Source organism: Streptopelia decaocto, assembly GCF_964273445.1.
Source record: "Streptopelia decaocto genome assembly, chromosome: 6".
Classification (NCBI taxonomy): domain Eukaryota; kingdom Metazoa; phylum Chordata; class Aves; order Columbiformes; family Columbidae; genus Streptopelia; species Streptopelia decaocto.
Genome location: NC_138660.1, coordinates 56,973,474 through 57,000,314, shown reverse-complemented (window position 1 = coordinate 57,000,314; position 26,841 = coordinate 56,973,474). Strand labels below are relative to the sequence as shown.

The window sequence follows — 26,841 nt, the reverse complement described above, 5'->3', positions numbered from 1 at the left end:
CCTGTTTTCATATTTAAAACATGAATAGCTACATTTTTCAACCATTGACTTGAACTGCTAAGGGACTGCTTTTCACCTTTTCAGGTGTCCAGAGTTCAGAAAGGTGCATTGAACCCTAACACAAGCAAACTGCTCAGTGCTAAACAAAGGCTGTGTTCTATTCTTCTGGATTTTAAAGTATTCATAGTGTAAACATTTCCCAAAATTCTTGTCTGCTTCAATCCAGTCCTCTTGTTTATCTTTTGCCCATTGTCTAGATTGCCAAAACAAAAGCAGAGCACGTTCATGAATACATTCTTCTCTGTCTCAACTTGGGGAGGGAAGAGAATTAACCGCAAAGCACATCACCTCCAACACAACCTTTGCAGCTGCACAACAAGGGACTTCCAAGGTCCTGATCTCAGACATCACTGTGAGAAACACACCATGAACACAATACATACTGCTCCTGATCACTCTGGATTACAATTTCATTGTCCAATTCTTCTTGATTCTATCAAGTGTAATTTTCTTGACTAAGACCATCTATTTAAAAGAAAAGAAAGTATCCGGCTCCTTTCTTCTTGGTCATAATCTGACACTAAATAACTTACTGAAACACGTAACATTTTGGTATGAAGTGCCTGAAGACATTTGCCTGCAGCAACTCTTCATAGCACAGCAAAGCTCTGCCGGGCCCCAAATCCAACACCACAAGCAGCATGGCAACCTCCCTGCCATCAAAGCTTGCTTTTTTCTCCCCTTGATTTTTCCCCAGCATTTCAGTGAACCCTTAACATTATTCCAGGTCACATATAAAAATCTATCTATATGTATCTATTTGTACAATACGAACTATCATAAATAACTGTCAGATAATTGTAAAAAAAAACGGTGTCACTGCTGGTGGTACTATATGGCTGCTATTCTAGTTTCTAAGTGTTTGGGGTTTGCTCATTGATCCACAACGTTAGGAGTATACAATGGTTCTCTCGAACACAAATCTAGATCAAGGAGGTTCTATCCCAGCACAGAAACACAGAACCCATAACACCACATGAATAAACAAAATCCCTGGTCTTTTAATCTTCAAGCTGGTCAGACTGATTTATTATTTTCCTGTCACCAGTTGTTTATCTCAGGTTTGAACTATTTATTCATCCATTTCTAAAAGTATATAAAAGGAACAACAGACCAACAAGTCGCTTCATCTACTCACCAATCCATTTCCTTTCAGGCTTTGCAGAGTTCGAACAGAGGAAGCGTGCACAAATCCTGGGTTAAGTGGCAGGACCTTCTCAGTAATTACTAAAAAGAAAACCTGTCCACAGAGATCACTTTCAAAGGATAATTAAAAGGAAACAATAAAGGAAAAAATGTTGAAGTATTTATAGCACTAGACAGAGGGCCACAGGTGACATAAAGGTGATCCCCAGAAATAGAGTTTCCAGGTTACATTTTAATTAAGAAAACATTCACATATATGTCAACGTGAAACAAACATTCCAAAATTTAACATCTTACATGTTCCAAATCTACTTTGCTAATATGCAACAGCATTATTATTATTGTTATTATTTATTTAGCCTATCCTCTACTGCCTCACAAAGGCAAAACTGATTTTGGAAGTGAACAGCTTGCATGATATGCAGAAGACTTATTCTGTACATTCCTTCCATACTTTCAAATGAAGCTTTTTTGTGCCACCGGTCAAATTCCCCAGTCTTGGTGTCCCTACATACATTTCACTGCATGGATATGATCCGTTTTCCTCCTCTAGTCCCAGATTCTTTTGTGTCCTCAGTTCTTTAAAAAAGAAAAAAGTTTAACCATTAAGTGAAAAATGTCCATAGGCATCTTACATTGCTTTATTTAAAAAAAAAAAAAGGGGGCGGGGGGGAGAGAGAACACAAAAAAAACCAAAAAGCCCCATCCAGACCAGACAGCTTCTTCTTTTGGAGAACAGCTTTACATTCCTGAGAGTGGATAACTGTTGGAACAAGACCGCTGCTAAACGTTCCAGGACTTGTCAGACATTGTAATCGGGGGACTTGCCCTGTGGTTGTCGCAGTCGAATTTGTAAGGTAGAAAACGCTCCCACAGTCACATGAAAGAAGAGCTGCCACAGGTTGCGCAGTTCATACAGATACATGTTACACAGGCAAATTAACCCAAAATTCAGGAAGGATTTGGCATTCCTCCAGCCCGTGTAGTATACAAACAGGTAACACTGTCAGGAAGAAAATAAAGAAACCAGATTACCGCATGGTAAACAGCTTCCACTGAAGAAACACTATCTGGTCATACAGAACTTATAAACCCCAAACAAGTAAAAGTCTAAATCAAACATGTAAGGACAGTATCAACTTAGCAGAGGGGCGAAAAGCACATGACAGCAATACAATGTTACATTTTGCTTCCATTAAACCCTCTTTGAGAACAATTCTCTCACCATAATTGATTACAACCTGCCATAATGAGTGGCCCAAGAGAAAAGAAAATGGATGTTCCTGGCAATCTCTGGTCAGAATACACTCTGTTCTACCCGAGCAATGGAGGACAAACAAAAGCTGGTGTGAAGCCTGGTCCAGGTGAAGCACTGGGAAGGAGAGGGAGAACAGCAGGGCCCTGCAGTGGAATCCTCAGCATCCCACAGACACTCATCCAGCGCCCTGCTGGGGCCAGTGCAGAGAATTAACTGGCAGATATGGGGAGGACCACTAACACTCACTGCTCTTCTTCAGCTGCTGCAAGATGGATCGCATGTGGAGAGAAATACACAACTCTACTGTCATTCTACCATGGCTTAAGGTCACGTTCTGCAGGCTGTGGTGTAACACAGAATGTGAGGACTGCACACGGTTCCCTGCTCTGCCTTTTTCCTACAGCAGCTGGAAATCTGTTCAAGTCTCCTGCCTCAGTTTGCATCTCTAAAAGGACACAGCTCTTACAGAGACATTATTTCACTTCCACTATTGTTCTCTGACCTCTACAAAAAAAACAATCGTTTTCCTCACCCCCACATTCTAGCCATTTCTGTCTGCTGAAGAAAGTTTTTGCTGTGCTTCAAGATAGATAACAATATCACTTGGGCCTACTTTGTATTCCAAACCTGTTCCCAGTGGATATGTAACCACGCTCACACAGATTTTTAACAGCATCCATCATCAGATTATCTAAGTGTCACTTCTGTTCTTCATGGGCATTTGCCACGTTTTATCAGTCAGAGAAACTTCACCTGTATTTTTTTCATGTTGCTCAAAAAAGGGCCAAAGCATTGTATATTTGCAACCAAACAATGCAATTGATTGAGGTTACTTTATATTCTATTTTAAACTCAACCACTTTCTTATAAAGCATGCATTTCCACTGCACATGTGGCTGAGATTAACTGAACTACCTGGAATTTCTGCATATCTAAATATCGTCAAATCTGAGTACTGACAGTATCAGTAAGGTTTGCATGTCCTTCCACCAAAGCAAAGTAAAACTAGAGACAAGTAATCTGCGTGTTTCAGAATCCAGATGGAATTCCTCTGAACCTGCTTAGCCACTTTAAGCAGAGCAAATGCAACCTACTTGTACTGCCAATTTTACAAATCATAGCTAAAAAAGCAATTAGTTGATACTAGTACCTCAGCAATAAGAATTCAGATAATTTCCTAGTGTTGTCGCCTCCACTGACAACATACGAAGAAGTGTAACTGCTTCCAGGATTAACATAAGAGTTGGGATACGCTTCATCAAAATGATTAATAAATGTGAAGGGTTGAGAGACCAAAAATACTATGGAAGTTTTAAAAGTGTTACTGCAACATGATGAACGACTGTGAATTTCATTGAATATCTGTTTTAAATTAATTTTTAAGCTTACTTTTCCATGAGTCTAGGTTTGAGATACTAGATGATGTGCCACTTACCAAACAGAGCACCAATCAAAAGGCCAAAACTCTGTGGTTTTAACACCTTACTGCATCAAGTGCTGTTACAAAATTCCTGGGGTTTTGGGTTTTTTTATATTAAAGTGTTAGCATGGCAATTACTGGGCATAATTTTTTATGTAGAAGGCTCCTCTGTGCTACTTCAGAGAAGATATTTATTTTTAATTTTTTTTTCTTTTCGTATTTTTTTGGTAATAAAAGTCAAGAGATCACTGAAGATTCAGCTTCTGACGCTTTGCAGTTCAGGTACAACTGAGACAGCTCTTACTTTTGTACATTTCTTCTTCAGAAGTGCCAAGAAAACAGGGAGGAACACCAGACATGTCAGCAGGCCTGAACATCATATTCTATCTAAGTCCCATTCTTTGCCTGCACACCTAGGCTACAAATATTATTGGAAACTAACACACTGCTAGGTTGTTATTAACTGAACAAGACAATAGAGCATCATGGATGCCTTGTGGGTGAATGATAATGAAACATGCTGTCATGTAACACACAGAATTAATCTCCCAAACTCCTAAGTGTGGCAAAAGAACAGTAGAACATGCCAGAGAACCGACAGCCCTCTGAGTTCTGAAAGGTGACCAATTACGTATTGTAGGAATGACAGCAGGGGGTACAGAACATGAGTCTCAACAGGTAACTTTTAAATACCAAGAGAAAGCCTACATTCCAAGCTGCATGTATTATTTTTTAAAAATAGCTCTATTCAAGTCAGACAGTGGGGGAATGACATATGTCCTTATGCCAAAATGCACAGATTAATACTTTGCAAAGAATAAGTTTTCTAATTTGGGAGAGTAGGGAAGAATGTGTATTTTTCACACACACACAAAAGAAGAATGGAGGAGCTCCACCCTTATCTGATATGGAAGAGATTATTGGCATAGAAAATTAACAGCAATCTGAGGAATTATTTAAGGCAGAAGCTGATGAAAAGTCAACAAGTAATGAAGAACACAAGTTGTACTGTGACATTTTGCTATGTATAAATTACAGAGAATGGAGATTACAGGTAACTTGGACAAAAGGCTGGCTGATAGAAAGGCTGACAGAAAAGGAAAATCCTGAGACATTTTATTTTATGGTCTGACACTGTACTAAATATCAGCACACACAAGTAGAAACTGCACAGTCCACAAGTGCAGGCGATTAAAAGTCAAAAGAACTATAAACAACAGCAGTTGAGCATGACAGACATGACAGTCATAGCTGAATGTAACAGCAGTGCCACTGAATGACAAATGCCAATGGGCACCAGAACACCTTGCTACAAACTATAGAGAAAAGTCAAATTCAGATGCACAAATAGAAAACCAACAGACAGAAATGTAACATGAAATAACAGACATAGTGGAAAGTGGCTGAAAGGTTTGAAAAGGAAAGAGGTGCACAATCATGTACGAAGTGAGGAAAATACTGGGGTGTAGTGCCCAGGTATTAGTGTATTTACTTCAGGTTTCCCCAAAGGAAAGAAGCAGTAATAAGGCATTTGTTCAGATGGTTAAGTTTACTCAAACTATTAAACTACTGTTTTAAGGAAATTGACATAACCTCCGCTGCTGCTGACTTCAGAGAGAAATTGTAAGCTCCAGACAGAAAAGTACACCAACTCTCTTCATCAACTAACTGGAGAAAAATGCCGGCAAACAGCAGCTCTTTGTACCAATCTGCTGTATGATGGTTTATGAACAATGAAATAAAACAGCAGAAATTATTTTTATAATCACCCCATCCAAGTATCAGTGACATTTAAGAAAACATGATGACATTTATGACTGGGTAATGTTTCTAAACTCTGGTGAACTATGCAAGCAGAACAACATACCTGGTACAAACAGGCTGCTGTTCCAAGAAAAAATGCAATAACGTAGCTGAAATCTTCACCTTCATTCTGTGAAAATAAAACAGAAAGCTGTGTTTTATACTGTTAATATCTGGTATTTTGCAATAATTAATAACTTTCACAACGTTTCAGTATGTTAAAATCACCTCACGTAGAGATTTACAACATTTCCTATACTACACTAAACCCGAAGACTAAGCACTAATAATGGCTTTAATTATACGTCTGGGGAAAAAAAAACAAAAACAAACCACTGTGATCTGGAATCTGACAAAATGTTTGTTCACAACTCACAACTAATGCTGAGATTTTCAAAAGCCTTAAGGGAAGTCCAGCTCTAACACTGGATATTTACCTTCTCCAGGTGCCTTTGAAAATTCAAGTCTAAACACTGGTAAGTACCTTTCATATCAATGTTGTAGATCAGTGCCTTCCTCCAGCTTCACAAAATGGAAACGAGAAAAAAGGAAAAGCTGGAAACTGGCCACTAGGGTGTGGTAAAATTCCACACAGAGAAGGCAGCAGGGAGCTCTGCCTTCAGGGCACGGACACAAACATCAATTTATCAGAGAGATTATTGGAAAATTAAGTTTTCTTGAAGGAAAAGACAGAAAAAATACTTGAAGTGATAGATCTTCCAACTGTGTGTTAAAAAAAAAAAATTCCTTCTAACTTATTCAAATGGGTTGGTATAGTTTCTATAGAGCTGAGCAGAATAAATTTACATGCTCGGTGATTATTCTAACTGCATTTCAAACAAACATCTGTGACAATCAAAAACTTTCCTAGGAAAACAATGGGTACTCATGCAAATGTTCTTCCTTGAAAGCCAGTATAATTTTGAGACAAAAGTGGTCCATTTGGAACTACAACTTGTTTCTGCTCAGACCATGTTCAGACTGAGAGAACTTGGCATAACAGAAAAACCTAATGAGTGATGAAGTAGTGATGTATGTTCACTGTCTCATTCTTGCTTTTTCCTTGAAAAATAAACCAAAACAATTCAAAAGAAGGACTGAGTATGTAACACTTTCATTAACCCTGTTCATGTATTCAATATCCTTCAGGAAATGTCGAGACCTCAAACACGACTGCTTTATTAAATCTTTACCTATATCAATAATTATCTAAGTCAACTGGAACACAGGTCATCTTCTTTACCTCACTTCCCTAGAAAGCCCATACACAACTAGCACAAGAAATGGAATAGAAAGAAACCAAACAGCTCTAAGAAGGGTCAAAGCAGAAAGTTGAAAAAAGGAAATAAGTGTTTGTTGGAGAGGTTGTTTGCAGGGGGAGGTGTGTTATTTTTTAGGGGGGATTTGGAAGAAATCACTGAACAGTTTCCCTTATATTGATCCTTTCAGCACACAAAGAGAAATAAGCATCCTACTTAAGAAGGTTTATTTAAAACAAACAAACAAAAGGTTTCTAAAAATACAATTTTACAAAACCTCTTTAAAGATCCCTGCTGTGTGGACCTTTCAAAAAAACTGGCCAGATTTTCAAAGCTGTTCATAATTTTTCTCAAGTGTTTTTAAATAACATCTATTAAAATTAAACGTCTCATCTCCTGGCATAGATTTATAAAACAGAACATTATGTTCACATACTCACTGCTACCAAGGTACCTAGGGAAGGAGCTGGCCACCCACCTCCTACTGCTTTGGAAACTCTCAGCCTCAATGAACGATGCATCGCACTCAAGCAGGATGCACAGATCACAAACAATAGATGTTTCATAAAGAAAGGTCTGACCTCACAAACAATATTTCTGAAAATAAAACTGGCAGGACTTAGTTCATATAACAAGCATCTTCTAAGGTGGTATTATGATTGCTATGAAGCATAACTCTTAAATTCATAAATATGTACAATACCTGGAGAAGACTTTCTATGGCATGAAAGCCCCGAATTAAATTCAAAGCCCCACATAACAAACTAAGCACAAATGAGACAATCCCTGGCAGAGTCACAGGTTCCAGACGCTGATGAGGAGCTGCAAAGCAAAAGATCGAAAAAGGATATCAAAGGTCAAAGCAATGTCTTTAGAAATTTCATAAAACAGTAATCTCATTTCCTCAGTGGCTTCTAGCTCAAGAAGACATCACTAAAGCATAACACAAAATGACAGGGTTTTTTTCTAAAAAGAAGAAACACTTTAAATACTTCAACACCAAGATTTAAGAAAAAGCCTACTTTCCTTCAATTCACATGCATAACTGTCTTATTATATTTAGTCTTTAACACAATACATATAGTATAATACTGAAAGCTGCTCAAACATGCCAGGAAATCGATAGCAAACGATGCACTTCCTAGTGAAATTCATCTACAATTAGCAGGCAGCTAATAGGTACTTAAGAGCTCCTCTCACAACCTCCACTTTTCTTTACCACTAATGCACTAGCAGAGCTACTGAGACTGATTTTGCTTGTTTGCTGAACAGAACACTATGAGGCAAAGCTATTACGGAGCCCTACCTTAAAAAATACAGCCAGTGAGTGCTACTAAAGGCACAAATAAAAACACAGCTCTGAAACTAAGCTACTATCTATATTACAACCTTATACAGACCTTCCAGACAGTGCTCAGAAGTCACATACAAAATGCATTAAATTAAAACATGCTTCCTTTCCATGCATACCCACTCTTCCAGGCTTAGCTGGGGTTACTAGTACAGAACAGCTGCCTATGTTCCTCATTACTGTCCCTTTCCATAATTAATAACAGAAAGCAAATATGAGAAAACAATGTAAACCCCTTAACAATCTAAGTGACACTGGGAAAACAATAAGACTGCTGAGCCATACTTAAATCATTCTGCTCAAATCAACAAAGTGTAAAGATGTGAACAATGAGGTTAATGAACTGTAACATTAATAGAGGGGGGTGTCAATCCGGGTTGTTTGCATTGCACAGATCCAGGAAAAGGGCTTTGCAAACAGTTTATGAAGTTACAGAACCTGAAGAAAAAATGACAAAAGCTATTTCACATTGATAAGCAGACAGGGTGTCTAATTATGAGTGTGTGATAACTTTAAAATAAAACACAAAATTAGTTCCCTTAACTCATTTGTACTGAATTTTATAGAGTTGGGTTTTTTTTTAACAAAAATAACTTATATTTAACATTCAGAGCTTATTGCTTTTGTAACCGTAGCACATATTAGAGGAATACTACCAGTAATCACTCAGTTAAGGCTATTTGCATACCAACCCATTCTTTTTCAGTGACTCCTAACTGGTTGTTTTGTTGTTTGTTTGTTTGGGTTTTTAAACCACCTCATCTAGAGAGTGGCAACAAGCTGAAGGTGTATGTGACTGTTTGTAGCCAAAAGTCATTGTATTTCATTAACTGGTGGATAAAATTAGTTCACGGCTCTCCATGCACAGCTCTCCAGACACTCTCATTTTCCACATGTACCAGGGTAACTTTAAGACATCATACGTTAAAACAGTATTTGAAACACCTCTTTGAGATGCACAGAGGGAAAAGAGTCTTGTCAGCTAAATCAAGACAGTCTATGAAGGATCACTTTTCCCTCTTATTAAAATATGAAAACAAATCCAAAACCTTTAAAGGATGTTGCATAACTCTACTAATGTCAGTAAGCTTTCCAGGGCTTAATACATTTTAGTGTTACAATCAAAGCAACAAGAGTCATTTAAATACAAAAAATAAAGGTGAAAGCAGAAGAATGAAGGAGCGTCAGAGAAGGCAGTGTAACGGCCAGCTGACCTTGAGCCAGTACATCCAGAAATCTTAGAAATATGATAATTGCCATATCAAAAACTCTCTAGCACAAGCCAAGGATCAAATAAAGCACAAATTATGAATTAAAATGTTAACATTTAAATAAAAATTTGGCAAATTTACATGATGTGAGAAACTGCCCTACTTGTAAGAATATTTATTTAAAAATAAAAAGGAAGAAAAATAAACATTGAGTACACCATTAGACAAAAAGTAACTTTGATTTGACGACTGCTCCTTCATTGAAAAAAAAAGCTCAGAAAACAGTAAATTTATCCTAACCAAATAAATACCTAAAATATCACACATCAGCATGCTGTCACCCTATTTCTAACGCGTTCCAAAACCTACATTCACTTTTGAAACAAGATTCTATCCATAATCTACACACTTTCTGCTTCACATATTAATAGTCACCCCTGTTCCTCACTACACAGCACGACTTTTGCTAAAGGAAAAGTGCTGCTATTTTCAATTACTTTAACAACATAAGAGGCCTGGACGCCAGACCTTGGCTACATATCCAGTTACAAGTACAGGCAAGTAACAGATGATGCTTCATCGGCAGAGCCCAAATGACACATCAATTTCTGCTGTTCTGTATAACAAGATTTGCATCTACCTAACTTCCTACCTCTGCGTGCTATCCAACTTGATTTAACATACTTAATTCACTTAAAGCACGTCACACTTCTAACAGGGCAGCACATTCAGGAAATTATACTAGGCAAACCCTATATTTCTGTGAGAATCTGTCCTTAGAGCAAAGGAGAAACTCTGACGTTTAGCCAACTGAGCAGGGAGCAATCAGCCAGCTAAAGTTATTTTCAAGGGTGGACAGAAGTGATTAATGTAAAGAATTACAGAACTATGAGCAGGCTTGCTAAAAAAAAAAAAAGACACTGTTATACAATAGCATCTAAAATTTGAAGAGGTGAAAAAGGAGCAAAGTGCAAACCTCTCATAATGTACAGCCCTTTGATGGTGAGTTTCTACAGCAATTCAAGGAAGGAAGTGGATAACTGAACAGAGATCTATGGAATTCAGAGGAAGAAGAAAGTTAAAAGTAACTGAAAGAGGGAAATTAAACAGAAGAAAGTCGACATGGAAAGAAAAGAGGACAACAGAACTGCTTCTATAAAACAAGTTGTGGAGAGGTAGGTAAAAAAAAAATGGAAGATCATCTGCCAGTTGTTGTTTAGATTTACTTTATAGTAAAAATGGAAGTGGTCCTTGCAAATTTTAATTTAGGCCCATATGATCCTCCAACACTTTTACTCAGAAAAGTGCTAAAACCTCATCTCCCACTGCCTGGACAACTTTGAACACACAGACAATTTTGACACAGGCAGAATTTTAATTTTCTTTTTGCAATTGCAGGTAGTTCAAATCTAGACAATTTTCAGAGTTAAATCATTTGCCATTTGTGCCACCATAACCTTTTTCACAAACCAGGATCTCAGCAGCACATGAAAAAGTAACAACGATGCAAGCACAGACAGAGGCCAAAGAGTGGTATCACAGCATTACATACCTTTAAAAACAGCACACGTGTACAAGCAGTAGGTAATTAAAGGTATGTACAGTGCTGCTTAAGAGATTCCAGTCTTCTATGCAATTTAAACATCTTCATACATTTCCTTCATTAATTTTACAGAATGTAATACTGTTAGATCGCAAATACACAGATTCTAAGTTATTTCTACACTGTCTCACAGCACTTAGAATTTCCAGGATCAGGGTGCCAGCAGCACCAATAGGGCACCCTAGTGATTTGTTTGGGTTTTATCTTCAGTAGAAAGTCATTTTCAATCTTCCAGAGGAATCCTTTCAAGTAAAGTAATTAGGATAATACACTGGCAAAGAGATCCTCTTAATATATATAAATACTGCACAAAATTAAGCTGATCTCTTGTACTACAGAACTTTAGGAAGTGCTTAGATTTATAATTGCAATTTTCACCCTGACAAAGTGAATGGTATCAGTGTAGGTCTGCCCAGGATAACTACCTTACAGATAAAGGCACTTTTGGGAAAAAAAAGGGGAGGGAGGGACAGTAACTAACTAAAAATCAACACTTCCTTTCATTCTATTTACAATTTTGCTTCACTGAACTTGAAGACTGAAATCAGATTATACCAGTTTCACATGTTGAGTCCACGTATTAGTGCAAGAATTTGACGACTTTAAATTTTCTGTCCTGCTGGGAAACATCTAAAGGTGGGTGTCAAACTGATTCAGAGCACTCACTTAATAGCACACATCTTTAAACCTGTTCAAACACACAGTTCTACATTTACATTCTACGTGACGTAAATTAATTTTAAAAAATAATTAATGACTACTTAAATGAATGTAGCAAGTATACACTAAATTTCTATTATTAACATCGTACACAAGGTACTTATTTTAGAGAGTACAACTTCTAGCCAGCACAGCTCTCTGGATTTTCACTGCCACAGACGCTTCCTAAAGCATTCCCAGATCCTTGTCCCTCCAGCTGCTCTCACTCCTGACACTATGCTCTTACCTGATGTCACCATTGGGTCTTACTGGGCAAAAACAATAAAAATTTTCATAAATCTTAAAAGGCCAGAAAGAGGATCTTGTTAAGTGCTCATATTCATTTGCTTATTTTCGTGTAGATTCTTTTTCCCTTCAATAAAGCAGCCCATTGAATAGACCCATTTCTCTCTCTGAGTGCCTTGGGAAGACAGGCACTTTGAGCAGAGGACAAAAGAGACATCTAGGCTAAAATACATGTAAGGTCATGGCAGCTTTATGCTTTAAGAACACTACAGTGAAAAAGCTTTTCTTAAAGAAAACAATATCAAAGATTAATTCTACTACCCTCCATCTGTCTCACTTCAGGATACAAAAGCAAAAGTCTGAAACTTACCTGCAGATATCTTACCAGCACCCTTGTATTCTGCCACAGATAAATGTGCGAACCCATTAGCTGAGCCAAGTTCTGACACAGAGATTTGATAAGGTGGTCTCAGTTTGATCTCTGTCTGCATGTCAGCAAGATTCATCTTTGTTGACAAAGAACGTGTGTTGTTATATCTCTGTTTGGTCCTCTGAATGAAATTATCTGTGTAAAATTTAAAATAAAAAGATACACCCTTACGGACTTTCGCTAATTAAATAATCCAAGACCATGCAGCTTCATGTACTACGTACTTTGCAAATTGAACTATATTATTTGAAATTGTTGTATTTATCTCAGATTTTTTATTACCATTTCTGGTTTGTGACTAATAGATCATGGGCTATTTAATTCTGCAGTAAAAAAACCTAAGCTCTAGAAATCTAATTACTATGAATAAACTAATGACTTTTCGCTGCATGAGACTGCATGCATTGCTAATACAATGGATTTACTACATGTATTCTAGCTTTTCCCTTAGTTTAGTAAACATCCTTATGAAAAAATTAACTTCTGCATTCAAGTATAAACTTACTAGGAGTACGAAATGTGCTTGCAAAATATTCAGGTAGAGAAAATTAATACCATGTTATACAGATATAAAAACTGTAATAGATCCACATTCTAATTTAACAACTAGTAGAACAAAGAAGGTGTTAGGAAAAAGAAAGTTCACAGAAATCTTCATAAGGAAGACAACGTCATACAGAAATCGTTAAAAATTGCCTGACTGAATTATAGACAAGAATTAACCAACTGGAATATCTTCCACCATATTTCTAAAACCATGGTTCTTTTTTCTCTAATGCATTTTATAAGAATATTTAAAATAACTGCCTAACATATAGTATTAAAGCCATAGATATTAATGGAATCCATAACAGCTGCTATCTGGTATATATGAGATTAGTTGTATTTTGAGCTTGCATGACAGAAGATTAAATGCTTCACTATATCATAAAACAAATGAAAATCTCTCCCTTTCATGTACTGAAAAAAAATTACAGCACAGCTGAGAGCAAACATGAAACTGCAATCTTTTACTTGAGAAATTTATGAAGCTCAACGGCTTTATAGGTTAAGTATTTCAACAGGTATGAAATCAAACAACTCCTAGTATCATTAACCAGGAGAAGATGAACTCCAGATTCAGTCACACAAGGCTTAAACCAAAACCTACTAGAATGAACAGAAAGATTATAAACAAGTTTGGATAAAACTCTAGGAGCTAATTCAAAGCCCACAGAAGTATTTCTTTATTGACTCTAATGGGAATTATATTAGATTCTAAATCCACCTGAAATGCAGCTATAAACTGCCTTGGACATGTTTGTTTTGGGCACAATAAGTTGCACATCTATTCAAATATTCATTTCTCGTACTGTGAGAATCAAGGGAAAAAAGGCAGATCCTTACCAAACTCTATAAAACAGTACGGTCTGACAGCAGTATTTGTCTTCATCATATTGTAGGTAGTGATGAACTCCTTCTGAAGCTCATCCAAGAAGCAGAAAGCCAGGACACTGGGATAATTTTCAGAGCACAACATCATATAGCTTACTCCCAGAGAACTTATAAAGCTAGAAGTGAGACCAAAAAAAAAATCAACCTTTCAAATTTCAGTGCAGGTAATTCACTGCGTCGCTACTCTGATCTCATATTCTATAATCAGAAAAACAAACAGTGCTCTGGGACAGCAAAGGAATTAATGTTTTCTGAAAAGTCCAACACTATTCTGGAACTAAAAAAAAAATTACTTTTAGGCAATGTTTTACTTTAACACCACATTGTATGGTCATATGAGAAGCTATTATACATGTATGTGTATGTATATATGCATGTGCGTGTAACAAAGCTTTCAGGATACAGAAACACATCAGGTTTGTCCTGTAATAGCTTTTCATTCATCTCCAATGCAGAATATGAGGTCTGGTATATCCCCAAGATGCAAAAACTTATCTTCAGATTGTGGGGGGCAAGAGGGCAGGCTGCAGGGGGCAGTTGGTTCTTTTGAAAATATGTGAGGAAATAAAACTGTTCCACAGAACACAGAATTCATAATTCTCCAAAGACAGTTGCAAGGGTGACCAGAAATGGCAAATACAAAATCAGAAAGGGACAGTATTCAATATAGCTATCCCTATTGCATTTAAGCAATTCATTCACGTTTTCATGACACATTCAAATTTCTTCAAAATCTTGATCGATAACTTACACGATTAAAAGCAAAGACAAAAGTAATAAAAAACATCCTGACTAAGCCTTATGTCTCATGCTTAAATGTTTCTTTTAAGGTTATCAGTTTACAAGCCAACTACAGCTGAGGTTTAAATTAAAAAAACACAGACTGGAAAAATTCATGCTTGGCCTAATCCTGAGAAATGCTGGGATGGAGATGGAGAAGGCTGAGCACTTTCAGGATCATTCTGGTGGTATATTTGCCGCCACTGTAACTTCAAATAAAAACAAATGAATAACTAGTTGAAGTAGCAGGACAAAGAACAAGGCTGGTCATTTCCATGTAAGAAATAACCTTGAAATGTAAAGAAATATTTCTAGTAGGTCAAGGACTTCAGTATTTATAAAAATGCTGTCTATTTCCAACTAGAACTTCCACCAAAGTTTAAGCAAGTTTCAAATCTTTCTAGAATTTCTCAATTTTCAATTTCTGATACATAAATACTGCCAAGAATTAATCTTAATTCGATTAATAATTTCTAACGTGAACTGTTAACTTTATAACTTATAGACAGACAAAACCCAGGACGCCACAAATACATAGAAAAATAAGTCTTACTTTATATTATACTGCCCAGTTTTCAGAGTACACCTATCAGGAAGCTGAGATAATTTCTTTGAGAGCATTTTAAAGTATTTTCTACATTCTTGCATGCCCGTGCTCTGGTCATAATCGGTAGAGGCAGACAGTGGGAGCCCATCCCTCACGCGGACCACGGAGGCAGATAAAATCATAGACATTGCCAACAGAGTTAACGACAACCTACAACAAAACACAAAATCAGGAGGAATCAGAATTAAGGTAGAGGGAAAAACAACTGAATCAACTGTTCATTCAACAGATTTCTAAAACTGTATACTGAGCTTAGGCTTAAAATGAGGCACAGGGAGGATTTCAACTATAATTCAGATTAGAGTCCTAACTGAATAGGACCTATTAGTCTAAACGAACCACAAAGCAGCAGCAGCACATCTAATGTCACGTTTTCAAATATTTTTATCTGAACTGCCATGAATCCTCACCTAGAGATACCTGTGGAGATCGAAACACTATTACTTAGTCTTAGTATTATACTACTGTGGCACTTCCACCCTTCAAGCTGTGAGTCCTCTAGTTTACTGTGACAGCATTTATAGTGTAAAAAACCAAGAACAATAGCTGGAGAGGAAAAACATGTACGCTAAAGATATGCCAGATGGAAGAGTTATCCAGGTCTTGGATCAAGCAATAATATTAATGTGCTTTCATGAAACTGTGTTACTGAGGACATGTTTAAGTACCCTGACAAACAGACTGACACAACTTACATACTATCAAATAGGAAATCAAGGAATCAGGACAGCAAGGAATATAATCCAGCTCCCCCAACTCTCAACAGAATTTCTTAAACATCAAATGTCTTTTTTTTTTTATCTGGGTCTCTGTTTTCTTTAAATCTGCAAAATGTGTCTATCAGTACTACAGAAGTACTGAGCAGGTTGAAGTGGTGCTTGCAAAGCCTACGTGCTTTCACAGTATTTAGTTTTTCAAAGCATAATGATTAAAACTTTCTGGAATATAGTCACTTAAAAAAAGAATAAGTTGTATATTTAAACATTTTTTCACCAAAAGGAGAAAATTTATAGCAGGCATTTAATAGTATAAACACATAGCCTGCTGACAGTCTTTCAAGACTGACAACAGATTTTTTAAATCTTCAGGTTCTTCAACCCTTACATTAAATCAAAACATCCAAAAGTTCAGCAAGACAAGCATTAAAAGAAGGATTACAGCTAAGTATCAGTACACAAGGTTGTCCTCTTACAAGTGGGCGAACTGCTAGAATTTAGATGAAGCCAAAAGCAAACACTTCCTCAACTCTTAACACTGCTCTGTAGATTCCTGCCATATACTACACCTATCACTTAAGAGATTATGAAAAAATAGACTTTTGCCTCCTTCAGATGATGCTACTCAAGTTCCATAATGCCAAACTACAAAAAAATCACGCAGATTTCTGAATACAGCTAAAGGATGCTTTTGTGTGGAATATTGACATGCTTATAGCACCTTTCTAACTATGACATTACGGATACTTTACAAGCCATAGCAACTAAAAGGCTGAAAAGTTAGGAATTCAAAAGTTTCCCAAAATAATACCACCTCTTCATAAAAGAGAGGAAATAGCTTTTTTTCTCTGAACTCTCACCTCCCGTATCTCCCACTACCCAAAGGTTATATACACATTAGGACACATATTGAATAATAGTCAATATTCAGGTTTTCCAACTGTATTTACTCCTCAGAAAGAGGTACTAATAATGAAAACATTGAAAAGGTTTTATAATTTTCAATTTAAGAAATTCAGCTCCATCAGCAGTCAAACTTCAACCTGCTTTGAGATGCTAAACAAATCCCAAACTAATAGCCTTCTAATTTTACTTGTATTGCATATCAGACTTGGAAGCCACCGTTACTCATAGCCTGCTGAATATCCCTGGGCTTTTATTAGGTATACTTGTTATTTCAGCACTTCACTACAGAATTCCCTATGGTGCAAAGTGCTTTGATCAGCTGGACACAAAAGCAGAAAACAAAACAACTTTAGAATTTGCTCTAGATTAGCTTGCTGGAGTGAAGCACTCTAGAAATTAAACGTGCAGTTCTATCTCTATGTGAGTTCACGCATGTGCTTCTGGCAGGAAAATTCACATGGAATGTACACAGAATCCGTTTTCTTAACTACACTGCTACCATATAACCACAGCAGCAGCTCACGAGCATGACAAAATTGCAGAGAAGCTTTAAATTGTAACAGTTCTTCAACAATAACCACCTCTGCCTCTTGGAACTCAGTCCTGAAAGGGACTTCGGGAGCTGTATCAACATAAACATAAGAACCGCGATGTGATAGTAAAGTTTAAAATTTCGCTCATTAACTTACTTGCACAAAATGTAATTTCATGGATCTGCATCTCCTCTGAAGAAGCAAATAACTTCCTTAGCACCTAACATGAAGAAAGGAACATAGCTCCATGTCCTGTTCCAGGAAAAGGTAGCAAACAGAACAGCAGTGCAGGAGAAACTCAGAATCCTGTTGCCAGCTCTCAGAAGGAAAAATATTCTTCTGTTCACTTTTTAAGTGATCTTGATCGTTAAAGTTCATGTTGAGCTATCTGATGAGATAAGAAGAACCAAAAAAGTTAATGAATGTACTTAGTGGCTAAAAATATTCTTCAGTTCTTTTTGTGACGGCATATGTATTGGAAAGGCCTGAATGCAACCCAGGGAGACTACTCACAGGTACTCGAGTAGAGAGAAAACTAGAATAATAGAAATAGCAAAATGTTTCTATGTTATTTAAGTCACTTCAGCCACTTAAAAGGGGAAAATATATATCCATCTGTATGGTACATGAGTAACTCAGGGTAACAACCTTGCACTCTGAATCCCATCATTCACCACATACACTAAGATTAATCAATCTATGATTTCATCTGATCAGAAACCTGAACACTTCAGGAACATAACACAGCACAACCATGGCTGTATTTCCAAAGCGTTAAGTTTTTCAATATTCAATCTAACAACAGTTTATTTACTCCTACAACTAAGAATAAAGAATCTAAATGTCACTAACAATAGCAAGTATGCACAGACAACAGACAAAGTGAAGGATAAAGACCCCTCTGGACCTCTAGATGTACTCTTCCTATTCTGTATGTAAATAAATATTTGCATAAACCTAGAACAAAAACAGTTACTTTCTTCAGGACTCCCACTTATATTTAGAGAAATTAGTCTCTCTAGCAGAAGATAAGCCCCCATTAAAACTTGCCAATTCTCTTCTTGTATTATGAAACCACACAAGGTAAAAACTGTGTTTAAATGCACAGTCTTAAGATCACCAGTCAACCCGGTTTGTTACCATCATCTTAAAAACCCACCCAGTGAAAATATGTGCTTTTTCCTCAGCTTCCTAACAGCGGAATCAGAAAACTAAAACTAAAACTACCTAAAAAAAATAAGCTAATAAAAGCAAATCACTTTTGTTGAAAGATCACACATATGTACAGAGATGTGTAATACACATATTGTAACAAAATGTTCAACCTTACTTGAAAATGTATTAACATAGCAAGAAACTCTAGTAAATTTTCAGAATGAAAGAGTACTTTACTCAGCTCTCAAAACAAAATGGTTCTACAGAAGGAGCCAAGTGGTAAACTTGATATAGGCATATAGGCAGAGACTGAAGAAAGAACATTAAAGATACAGTAGTGTTTTTAGAACTATCTTTAAATGTCTTTTTGAAACATCTATTCAAAACTACAGAAAGTAATTAACCATACCATTACAAATTTCATAGGTTCTCCCCTAAAAATTCTGTCTCCATCAAACACATGAAGATGACAAAAGACCATCCTTCCACCACAAATGGTCTACAAATCCATTCCAAGTAGATAGACATGGACAGGGACTGGGTTCACTGTCTCATTCTATGACAGAACTGAGGAGTATGAAATCCAACCAGCAGGTGTTGGGCTCATGGACACCATAGATGGTCCTTCACAAAACACACACTTCACCAGTGGAACTGCTTGTCACAGGATGTTGTGATGCCAAAACATTATGTGAGTTCACAAGGTAACTGGAAAAGTTCACAGAAGACTACAGGGATTATTAAAACCAAAATACTACCCTTTGTTTATGAAAAATCTGACCCCCAAATGATCACCAACAAGGAGCGTACATCCATGCTTGCGCTATTCTTACATTTCCCTGTGTGCAGCTACTTCTGGCCCATCCTTATTGATTTCCCATTAACACAGACACTTCACAGCCCTTCGTGCCAAAGAGGATTGGGAGAACTCATGGAAAAGAGGAACACGGAGAAAGCTGGCCAGGTCAGAGTCAACTGAAATGGTCACTCCTGTTACTCCACCCTCCCTAAAGCTGTCCAATTTATCATATACTTGTCAACCTCCACCGCTTTCACAAATAGAAATTATCAAATGTGGCTCCAGTTTAATTTCGTCCCATGAGTGTGAAAACTTGGATAATGAAAACTAGAGCCTGTACTAGTGTGCTTGTTTTTTGAAGACATATTCTCTTGTCATCTCATTTATTTTTGTGTTATGATGGTACTTGATCCTGAGGCAATATCTAGAGAAGTCCTAGAAAGTGGTGTATGTTCCAGTCTTCTGTAACAAATTGGTCTTCCAGCTTGTGATCTGACAGTAGTTTTATACCTGTCTAACATCTCCCCATAACTTTTTTACAAGTAAGTGTCTGAAAGTGACCTGTGAATATGGTTTGCTCAGGATACTTCAATTGTTTAAAAACAATCTAGCTTCATAAAAATTGAAAGAGATTCTAGGTCGATCTAGTGTAAAGCCAAGCCTACCCTCTTGCACCTGCTGGCCTTCAGCACCAACTCAACCAAGGCATTTCTTGCCAGGATGTCTGCTTCTCATGACCACCTTCCATAAAACATCAGACTGGAAAGTGGGTGCAAGCTGCACATCTACTTGATGCAGAACAAAAATACAGTTTCTGTGCTTACTTCAAGTGCACATCATAGTGTTGGACAATTTATCGTCCCCATTTTTGAGTGTTGTGACAGCTGCATTATGCAGGTAGGTGTCTTAATTTTTCCACTGCACAGCATACTTCAGAAATCCGTATTACAAACTAAAGCACTACAGAAGGTTACAACAAATAAAGCCACTTTGACATCATCAGGTACAATCAGACAAGGAAATAATCCTGAACCAGTAGCCCATATAATCTAATCCTTCCCATAAAGCACAGGAAAAACAGACCATGGGAACAGAATCAAGATTCTGAAAAACTATGGAAATGGAACAAGCTGCATCCCAAAGTTTGGGAGCTTGACCATTTCATGACCTACTTGACCTACTTACATGGCAGCCTCCACATGATCATTTTCATTATTCTAATAGCAACTAGAGCAGGATGAGGTAACGTGGTCACTGAATTAACCAAGTTCACGCTGCTTTAGACTGCAAACTTTACACAAAGCAGGGATGCTCACACAGACCCCACCACAGGCTTTTGCTGCCAAGCGACAGTGACGCCCAGGCCTGAGGTGCCCCCGGTGCCCCCTGGCCGGCCCCGCTGCGCCCGGCGCCCGCTGACAACGGAGCCCCGGGGGAAGGGCCGACACCCGCCTGTCGCCCCGGCCCGCGAGCAAACGCAGGCGAGCCGGTGGCTCCAGCGGCCGGACTGTCACCGGCAGCCCGGGGCACGGCGGGGCCCGAAAGGCGGAGAAGCCGGTGACAAGACGCTTGGCAGGACCAGACTCGCGCCCAGCCCGGGAGCCCTGAGGCGGCCCGGCAGCCCCCGGGCCTGAAGCCGAAAGGGGAAAGCAGGCGGCAACCGTGAGACCGGGCAGACGCAGGGCCCTGCGGCAACACCTCCAGCACCGCCCCATCCCTGCATCCCTCCCTCCCTCCGTCCCGCCGCCAGCCCCGCCAGCCCCGGCAGCGGCCCCCTGGAGCGTCACCTGCCTCACCGGAGCGGAGGAGCCGCCTGCCGCCAGGCATTGTGGGAACTGTCCACGTCCGCCCCGCGCCCCCCGCGCCGGCGGGGGAGCGCCCTCACGTGACTCGGACGCGGCCGCCTCATTGCTCCGCGGGCGGGGCGGGGCCGTCGCCATGGCGACACGGGGGCGGGGCCTGCGCGGGGGCTCCCCCGAGGGGTTTTGGGCACAGCCGGCGGGGCCTTGGGGCTGCGGGGCAGTCCCGGTGCTGCCGAGGGGAGTCCCGTTTCTTCACGGCAGCGTCGCTTTTCCTTCCCCTCTGCTCTGCCCTGGTGAGACCACATCTGGAATATTGTGTCCAGTTCTGGGCCCCTCAGTTCAAGGACAGGGAACTGCTGGAGAGTCCAGCACAGGGCAAAGAAGATGATTGAAGGAGCGGAGCATCTCCCTTATGAGGAAAGGCTGAGGGAGCTGGGGCTCTTTAGCTTGGAGAAGAGGAGACTGAGGGGTGACCTCATTAATGTTTATAAATATGTAAAGGGTGAGTGTCACGAGGATGGAGCCAGGCTCTTCTCAGTGACAACCAATGGTAAAACAAAGGGCAATGGGTATAAACTGGAACACAGGAGGTTCCATTTAAATATGAGAAGAAATTTCTTCTCAGTGAGGGTGACAGACACCGGAACAGGCTGCCCAGGGGCGTTGTGGAGTCTCCTTCTCTGCAGACATTCAAAACCCGCCTGGACACCTTCCTGTGTGACCTCATCTGGGTGTTCCTGCTCTAGCAGGGGGATTGCACTGGATGAGCTTTCAAGGTCCCTTCCAATCCCTGACATCCTGTGATTCTGTGATAAATTAGCCTAATTTTCAAAAGAACTGAGGTTTAGTAATTGAGCCCTTTGGGTTCTCCTGTGTAATAACTGCAGTTGGCCGGTTTCCACCAGGTCTAATGGGTGCATATAGAACTTTGCATATGCTTGATGCTGTATAAGTAACAAGATGTGTGTTGGATGTTTTCTGATGGGGCAGCAGACGTGGGGAGGATGTGCAACGGTGATGGAATTGTTGCCAGAAAAAAGTGCTCTGAGGTGAGAGCAGCTGCTGCGCTCATTTCGCTCATTTCCCGATAAATCAGCTGGGGATGTTTCAACAATAAATGATAATGGAAAAATGAAAGTTTGCAAATCTCATTACTAATTCCAAAGTGGGGTTCCTATTTTAAAACCTGCATTCTTTACCAATACAAGAATCATTTGCTTCCTATATTGCTCTTCAGCTTTACTGTTTTCCTACCATATCGTACAGTTTTAGCCTGTTGGCTCAAATCTCAAGTGAAAGCAGCTTATTTCCCTGCTAACGCCTTTTAATTTCTCCTTCCATCTGTTACTACTTCACTATCCAAGTGCTTGTATCATTGCAAAGAGTGTTGGAGTAGCAGTGATACACCTTGAACTCTGGGCTTTTGGGCTCTGCTGAGCTTCACTCAGGAGCCAGGTGATCAGGCGGACGGCACTGAGGCACGTTCACACTTGGATCTCACAACTTACTGCTGTTTGCTGGAGACGAATTTCACCCTTTCAGCCTCCAGGATTTCTCCTCTGCATTTCAGAGGAATCCAGCTCTCTGTGTCAGATGAGGCAGCAGCAAGGGGTACAAGGTTAATTATGGCCACAGAGAAGGAGGGAAGACTGGCCAGAAGAGAAAAATCCTTTTCAGAGGAGGGTCCAAATGAGGCAGGAAAGCAGTGGGGTGAGGTGGGTGTCAGGAGATGCAGGTGACATGGAGACGTGGGAGAGGAAGGCAGGTGTGGGTGAGCAGAGGAGCTGCTGCTGGAGAGGTCCCGTGCAGGTGCTTGGTGAGGTAGTTTTGCTTTGAACATAAAGAAAAAGTGATGTTCTGAAGACCGCAGGAGAAGACCTTTTTCTGAGCATCCTCTCAGTGAGAGCTGTTCACCAGGTGAAACTGCCAGAGCTATGCACCATGAACAAGTCTTGCATTCGCCTTGCTAGGGGCAGAGGTTCTGTGTGTTTGAATAAGCACCTTCACATCTCCAAGTTGGTATCTTGGCCCGTCGGGAAGAAATTATGTTCCCTGTCAGGCTTTTGTAAAGCTGAGCACTGGAACATCTCAATCCTGATTGACTAGGCACGACTGTGGCATACGTTTGGAAGATGATCCACTAATCTAAATGATTTCCAGAGAGCCCTTATCCTGTATAAACAGAGTGCACAGTATTACAAGCTGCTACACAATTCAACAGCTTATGATAGCATCTGCCATAATGCTGAGAAGTAGTGATTACTTAATTAGAGGCTGCCTAAAGGTTTGTGATAAGTGCATACGTGTGTAATTTTAATTTTTCTAGTTCTTCTGAACTGTTTCATCTTTCAACTGTAAAATTCTCTTGACCCTTTGTAAATGTTTTGTAGGAATAAAGATAAGCATTTTGCATTTACATAAATAGGACTTCAAAAATTATATACACATCTATTAGTTAAGACTTACACATTCCTAGGGGAAAAACCGTAATATTGTTTATTTTCAGGTGACCTGTCCCCAAGAGGTTAAATTGCACAAGGTCACTGATGGAGGTAGTGGCAGAGTCAGAAGTGGGGTTACAGCTCCAGCACTCCTAGTTCTCACAGTGAACTTAAATCATACCCGTTATTCAAGAATGTGCATGGCTGACAAGCCAGCTACACTTAAAATAGCTTCTTTGCTAGTCCCATTGAGTCCCCTAAGACACAAAAGCAATAAAACATTGTTAGAGGGGCACCACACAGTGAATAAATTAGCGAAAGCTGCAGCCAGAGATAAAACTGAGATTTGTAAGAAGTAAATCCAGTCAGTGCAAAGGGAAACTGAAGCGGAAGAAAGTAGGTGTTTCAAAAGGAGGAGAAGAGGTGAAGAGATGAAGAGGAGTATGAGACAATACGGACAGCACCAGAGGCTGATGAGAGCACTGGACTGGAAGGACTGGTGCCAAAGAAGTCCCTGTGGTGCCAATCGCCTCAGAGATGACAACGAGGTGCTTCTCCATGAGCACAGCAAAATAACGAAGCTATGGGCTTGCTTAACATGCCATCAGCCAGCTGAAGGTAAAACCCAGCAGTGAACACCCAGAGACGAGTTAGGACAGGATTTACCTCACCAAAGTTTAATGATCCGGAAATTGCCGACTGTGAAGATGCTCATTCCCGTTTCTCTTCGGTCACTGCAGGGGGAGCAGGTATGTCCAGCCATGTTCATACGCTTTGGCTTTAGGTGCCTAAAGGTGGGGAAGATGAACCCTTAGGCTCTGCCCACTGGTTTTAAACACGACTTTTAAATCATGTTTCCCCAAGGAAAAATATCCAGCCTGAGGAGCTGGCAGTAGTTGTGCTTGTTGGTGGTGGAGTCCCAGAAGCACAGAAGCGAAGGTCTGAAAGGACCCTCAGAAAGTCACTCAGAAACTCAAATTCAGTTTTCTTTGCAGCAAATTAAACTGTGGAATATATTAGCTTGCTGATCCACTTCATAACCCATTTTTACAGGGAAAATAAAAGCCTTCTCCAGTTTAGACAATTAAACCCAAAGCCTTTCATCTTTTTTTTTTTTTTTTCCAATTTCTGTTTACTAAACATCTTTACAATTCTATTCCTCCTTTCTCTGGATTTTTTACTTCCCTATATCTTCTCAAAGTTTGGTACTTGAAGCTGGAAGTATTATTCAAGGTGGAAACCAGACTAATAATCCATTAGTGTGCTTCTTGTTTCTTGGACGGTAATGCCAAATCCCAAGAAAAAAACATATTTTGAATCATTGACTTTATGTTGAGTGCAGCCCAGCTTCATCATGAGTGCTTAAAACTCCGAGGCAGGGTCCTGAGATCATGGCACTGGCTGAGAACTCGTGACTTTCTAACAATTCTGCACTCTAAAAAAAAATGCGTCTGATTTTAGAGGTTTTAGAGAAACCTGTGTCCATAATCACAAGAGCTAAGATTATGTTCATTGGAATGAGCTGTTCTTGCTAACACAGCACCAGCAGAAGTGTGAGCAAGGTCGTAAAAATCATCAGCAGAACATGCAGTTTTATTTCCTTGCTTCTCTTTTAAAAGTCTTCTCCACTGATTCAGTCATAAGGGGCTGTGCTGGGCAGAAGAGTTTATTTCATGGAACAATAGTGTTTAATTCTCAAGGGCTTTACAAGTCTGAAACCACCTCGTAATGTCACATAAAGTATCTCACTGGTAATAAATGCAGATGTTAGAACAAAACACAGTGTTATCCCAATGGCTCTTTTTGCAGCAGGGCCCAGCATGATCTCCTGAATAAAGAATATCATATTTCTGAAAAGTAATCTTCACGCTGCATCTCAATTAGTTTGAAAAGCAACATATTGTTAATGCATTTTTATTTACAGGGCCATCAGCATTGTGGGCTTATGGAAATAACACAAGTGGGCTTTTCTGATGATCAAGTCCCAGGCCATTCCGGCTGTTACGGTCTCTCTTTGGGGCTTTTCCCCTTACTTTATTCCCTCTCTGGTAGAAGCAGCTGATCTGGAAAGCCACATGAATACACTCCTAGTACACATAATCTCTTTAGTTCTCTACATGACTGTAATTGAACACACTGGCAGACTTTGTTTGTATTTAAATATTTTCATAGAAGAGAAAGTCATGCCAAGCTAATCACTTCATGAGGCCAAAAATTTCATTAGGAACCATTTAAACAATTACAATAAATAAGAAAATCGTTATTTGCTAGTACAGTTGTGCCATAAACTATAATTTATATTCAAGGAACTCTTGATCCCTAAAGAAATTTGTCTTTGTTTATGATAATAGCCACAACAAACTTACTTGAGTAAGACAAAAAACACATATGGCTTTGTAATCCGCAGTTAGGATGTTCTCTTCGAAATTTAATTCAGAAGGACAGAAAGGTTTCCTAGGACTGAGGGGATTATTAGGTACGGTAATATCTAATAAGATTATAAGATGGAGGTGGTAGCTCACTGTGACAGAAACCTGCTACGACAGAGGAATACGCTAAGGGAAAGGACCAGCAGGTCTTTTGGGGTTATGAAATCCAGTCGGCAGTTACTGCAAGTAACTGGATCACATCATCCATTTAATACATTTTGTGAGCTTCACATTAAAACTAGGTATGGTTTCATCCCTATAATTTTTATACCTTCACTATGCAGGTGGATAAAGAATACCTAATTGATGGTTTAAATTATTCATGGCCAATTTATACCTGCTTGCTCATATGCCAAGATTGCCTACCTTTAATATTTTGCTGACCTGATGAATTTACAAAGGGTAATTAAACCACATCTCAGATTTCAGCTGCATGGCTAAACAAGTAGTGTACCCACACTTTCCTTTCCTGAAAGTTTTTCCAGCCTCCTCCTCATCTTGGCAGCCCTTTTTTGTACCCCTTTCATCAAGAATTCAGCTTTCTTTAATGTGATTTACCAGAATCCTGTGTTTTATTCCAAACTTAATCTTATTGGGGTCTTATACGAGGATGTTCATGCTTCCCTTGCTCTTCTGGAAATGTCTCTCCTGTTGCATTTCAGCGGTTCAATTGCCTTTTCTATGCCCACACCACACTGAGGCAAACTGTTAGAAATCTTTCTGTGTTGCTGCTGATTTCTTGCAGAATTTTTA

The 26,841-nt window shown here is 39.2% G+C and overlaps 1 protein-coding gene across 2 annotated transcripts; it reads right to left on the bottom strand.

Annotated features, from left to right (window-relative positions):
• Window positions 1–1,418: 1,418 nt before the first annotated feature.
• Window positions 1,419–21,274, bottom strand: SEC22A (SEC22 homolog A, vesicle trafficking protein). 2 transcript variants are annotated; one of them, XM_082056068.1, is made up of 8 exons: window positions 21,204–21,274; window positions 17,619–17,850; window positions 15,254–15,457; window positions 13,873–14,036; window positions 12,427–12,621; window positions 7,650–7,768; window positions 5,752–5,817; window positions 1,419–2,209 (listed from the first exon to the last, which is right to left on the bottom strand). In XM_082056068.1, exons 3-8 carry the CDS (start codon window positions 15,433–15,435, stop codon window positions 2,009–2,011), a joined length of 927 nt encoding a protein of 308 aa, XP_081912194.1. In that variant the 5' UTR covers window positions 15,436–15,457; window positions 17,619–17,850; window positions 21,204–21,274; the 3' UTR covers window positions 1,419–2,008. The 2 variants fall into 2 exon arrangements, with proteins under 2 accessions (XP_081912194.1, XP_081912195.1); XM_082056069.1 differs by having other exon boundaries at window positions 21,213–21,253.
• Window positions 21,275–26,841: the final 5,567 nt, after the last annotated feature.

Bases quoted from the DNA above. Each gene is read 5' to 3' on its own strand.
- SEC22A (XM_082056068.1), bottom strand. From the start codon at position 15,435: ATGTCTATGATTTTATCTGCCTCCGTGGTCCGCGTGAGGGATGGGCTC. The intron at 7,769-12,426 runs GTAAGTTTCAGA...TTTGCTTTGCAG, and splicing joins TGCTGGTAAGATATCTGCAG to CTCCTCATCAGCGTCTGGAA. The intron at 2,210-5,751 runs GTATGTTGTTCT...TCTTCCTGACAG, and splicing joins CAGCAGCCTGTTTGTACCAG to TGTTACCTGTTTGTATACTA.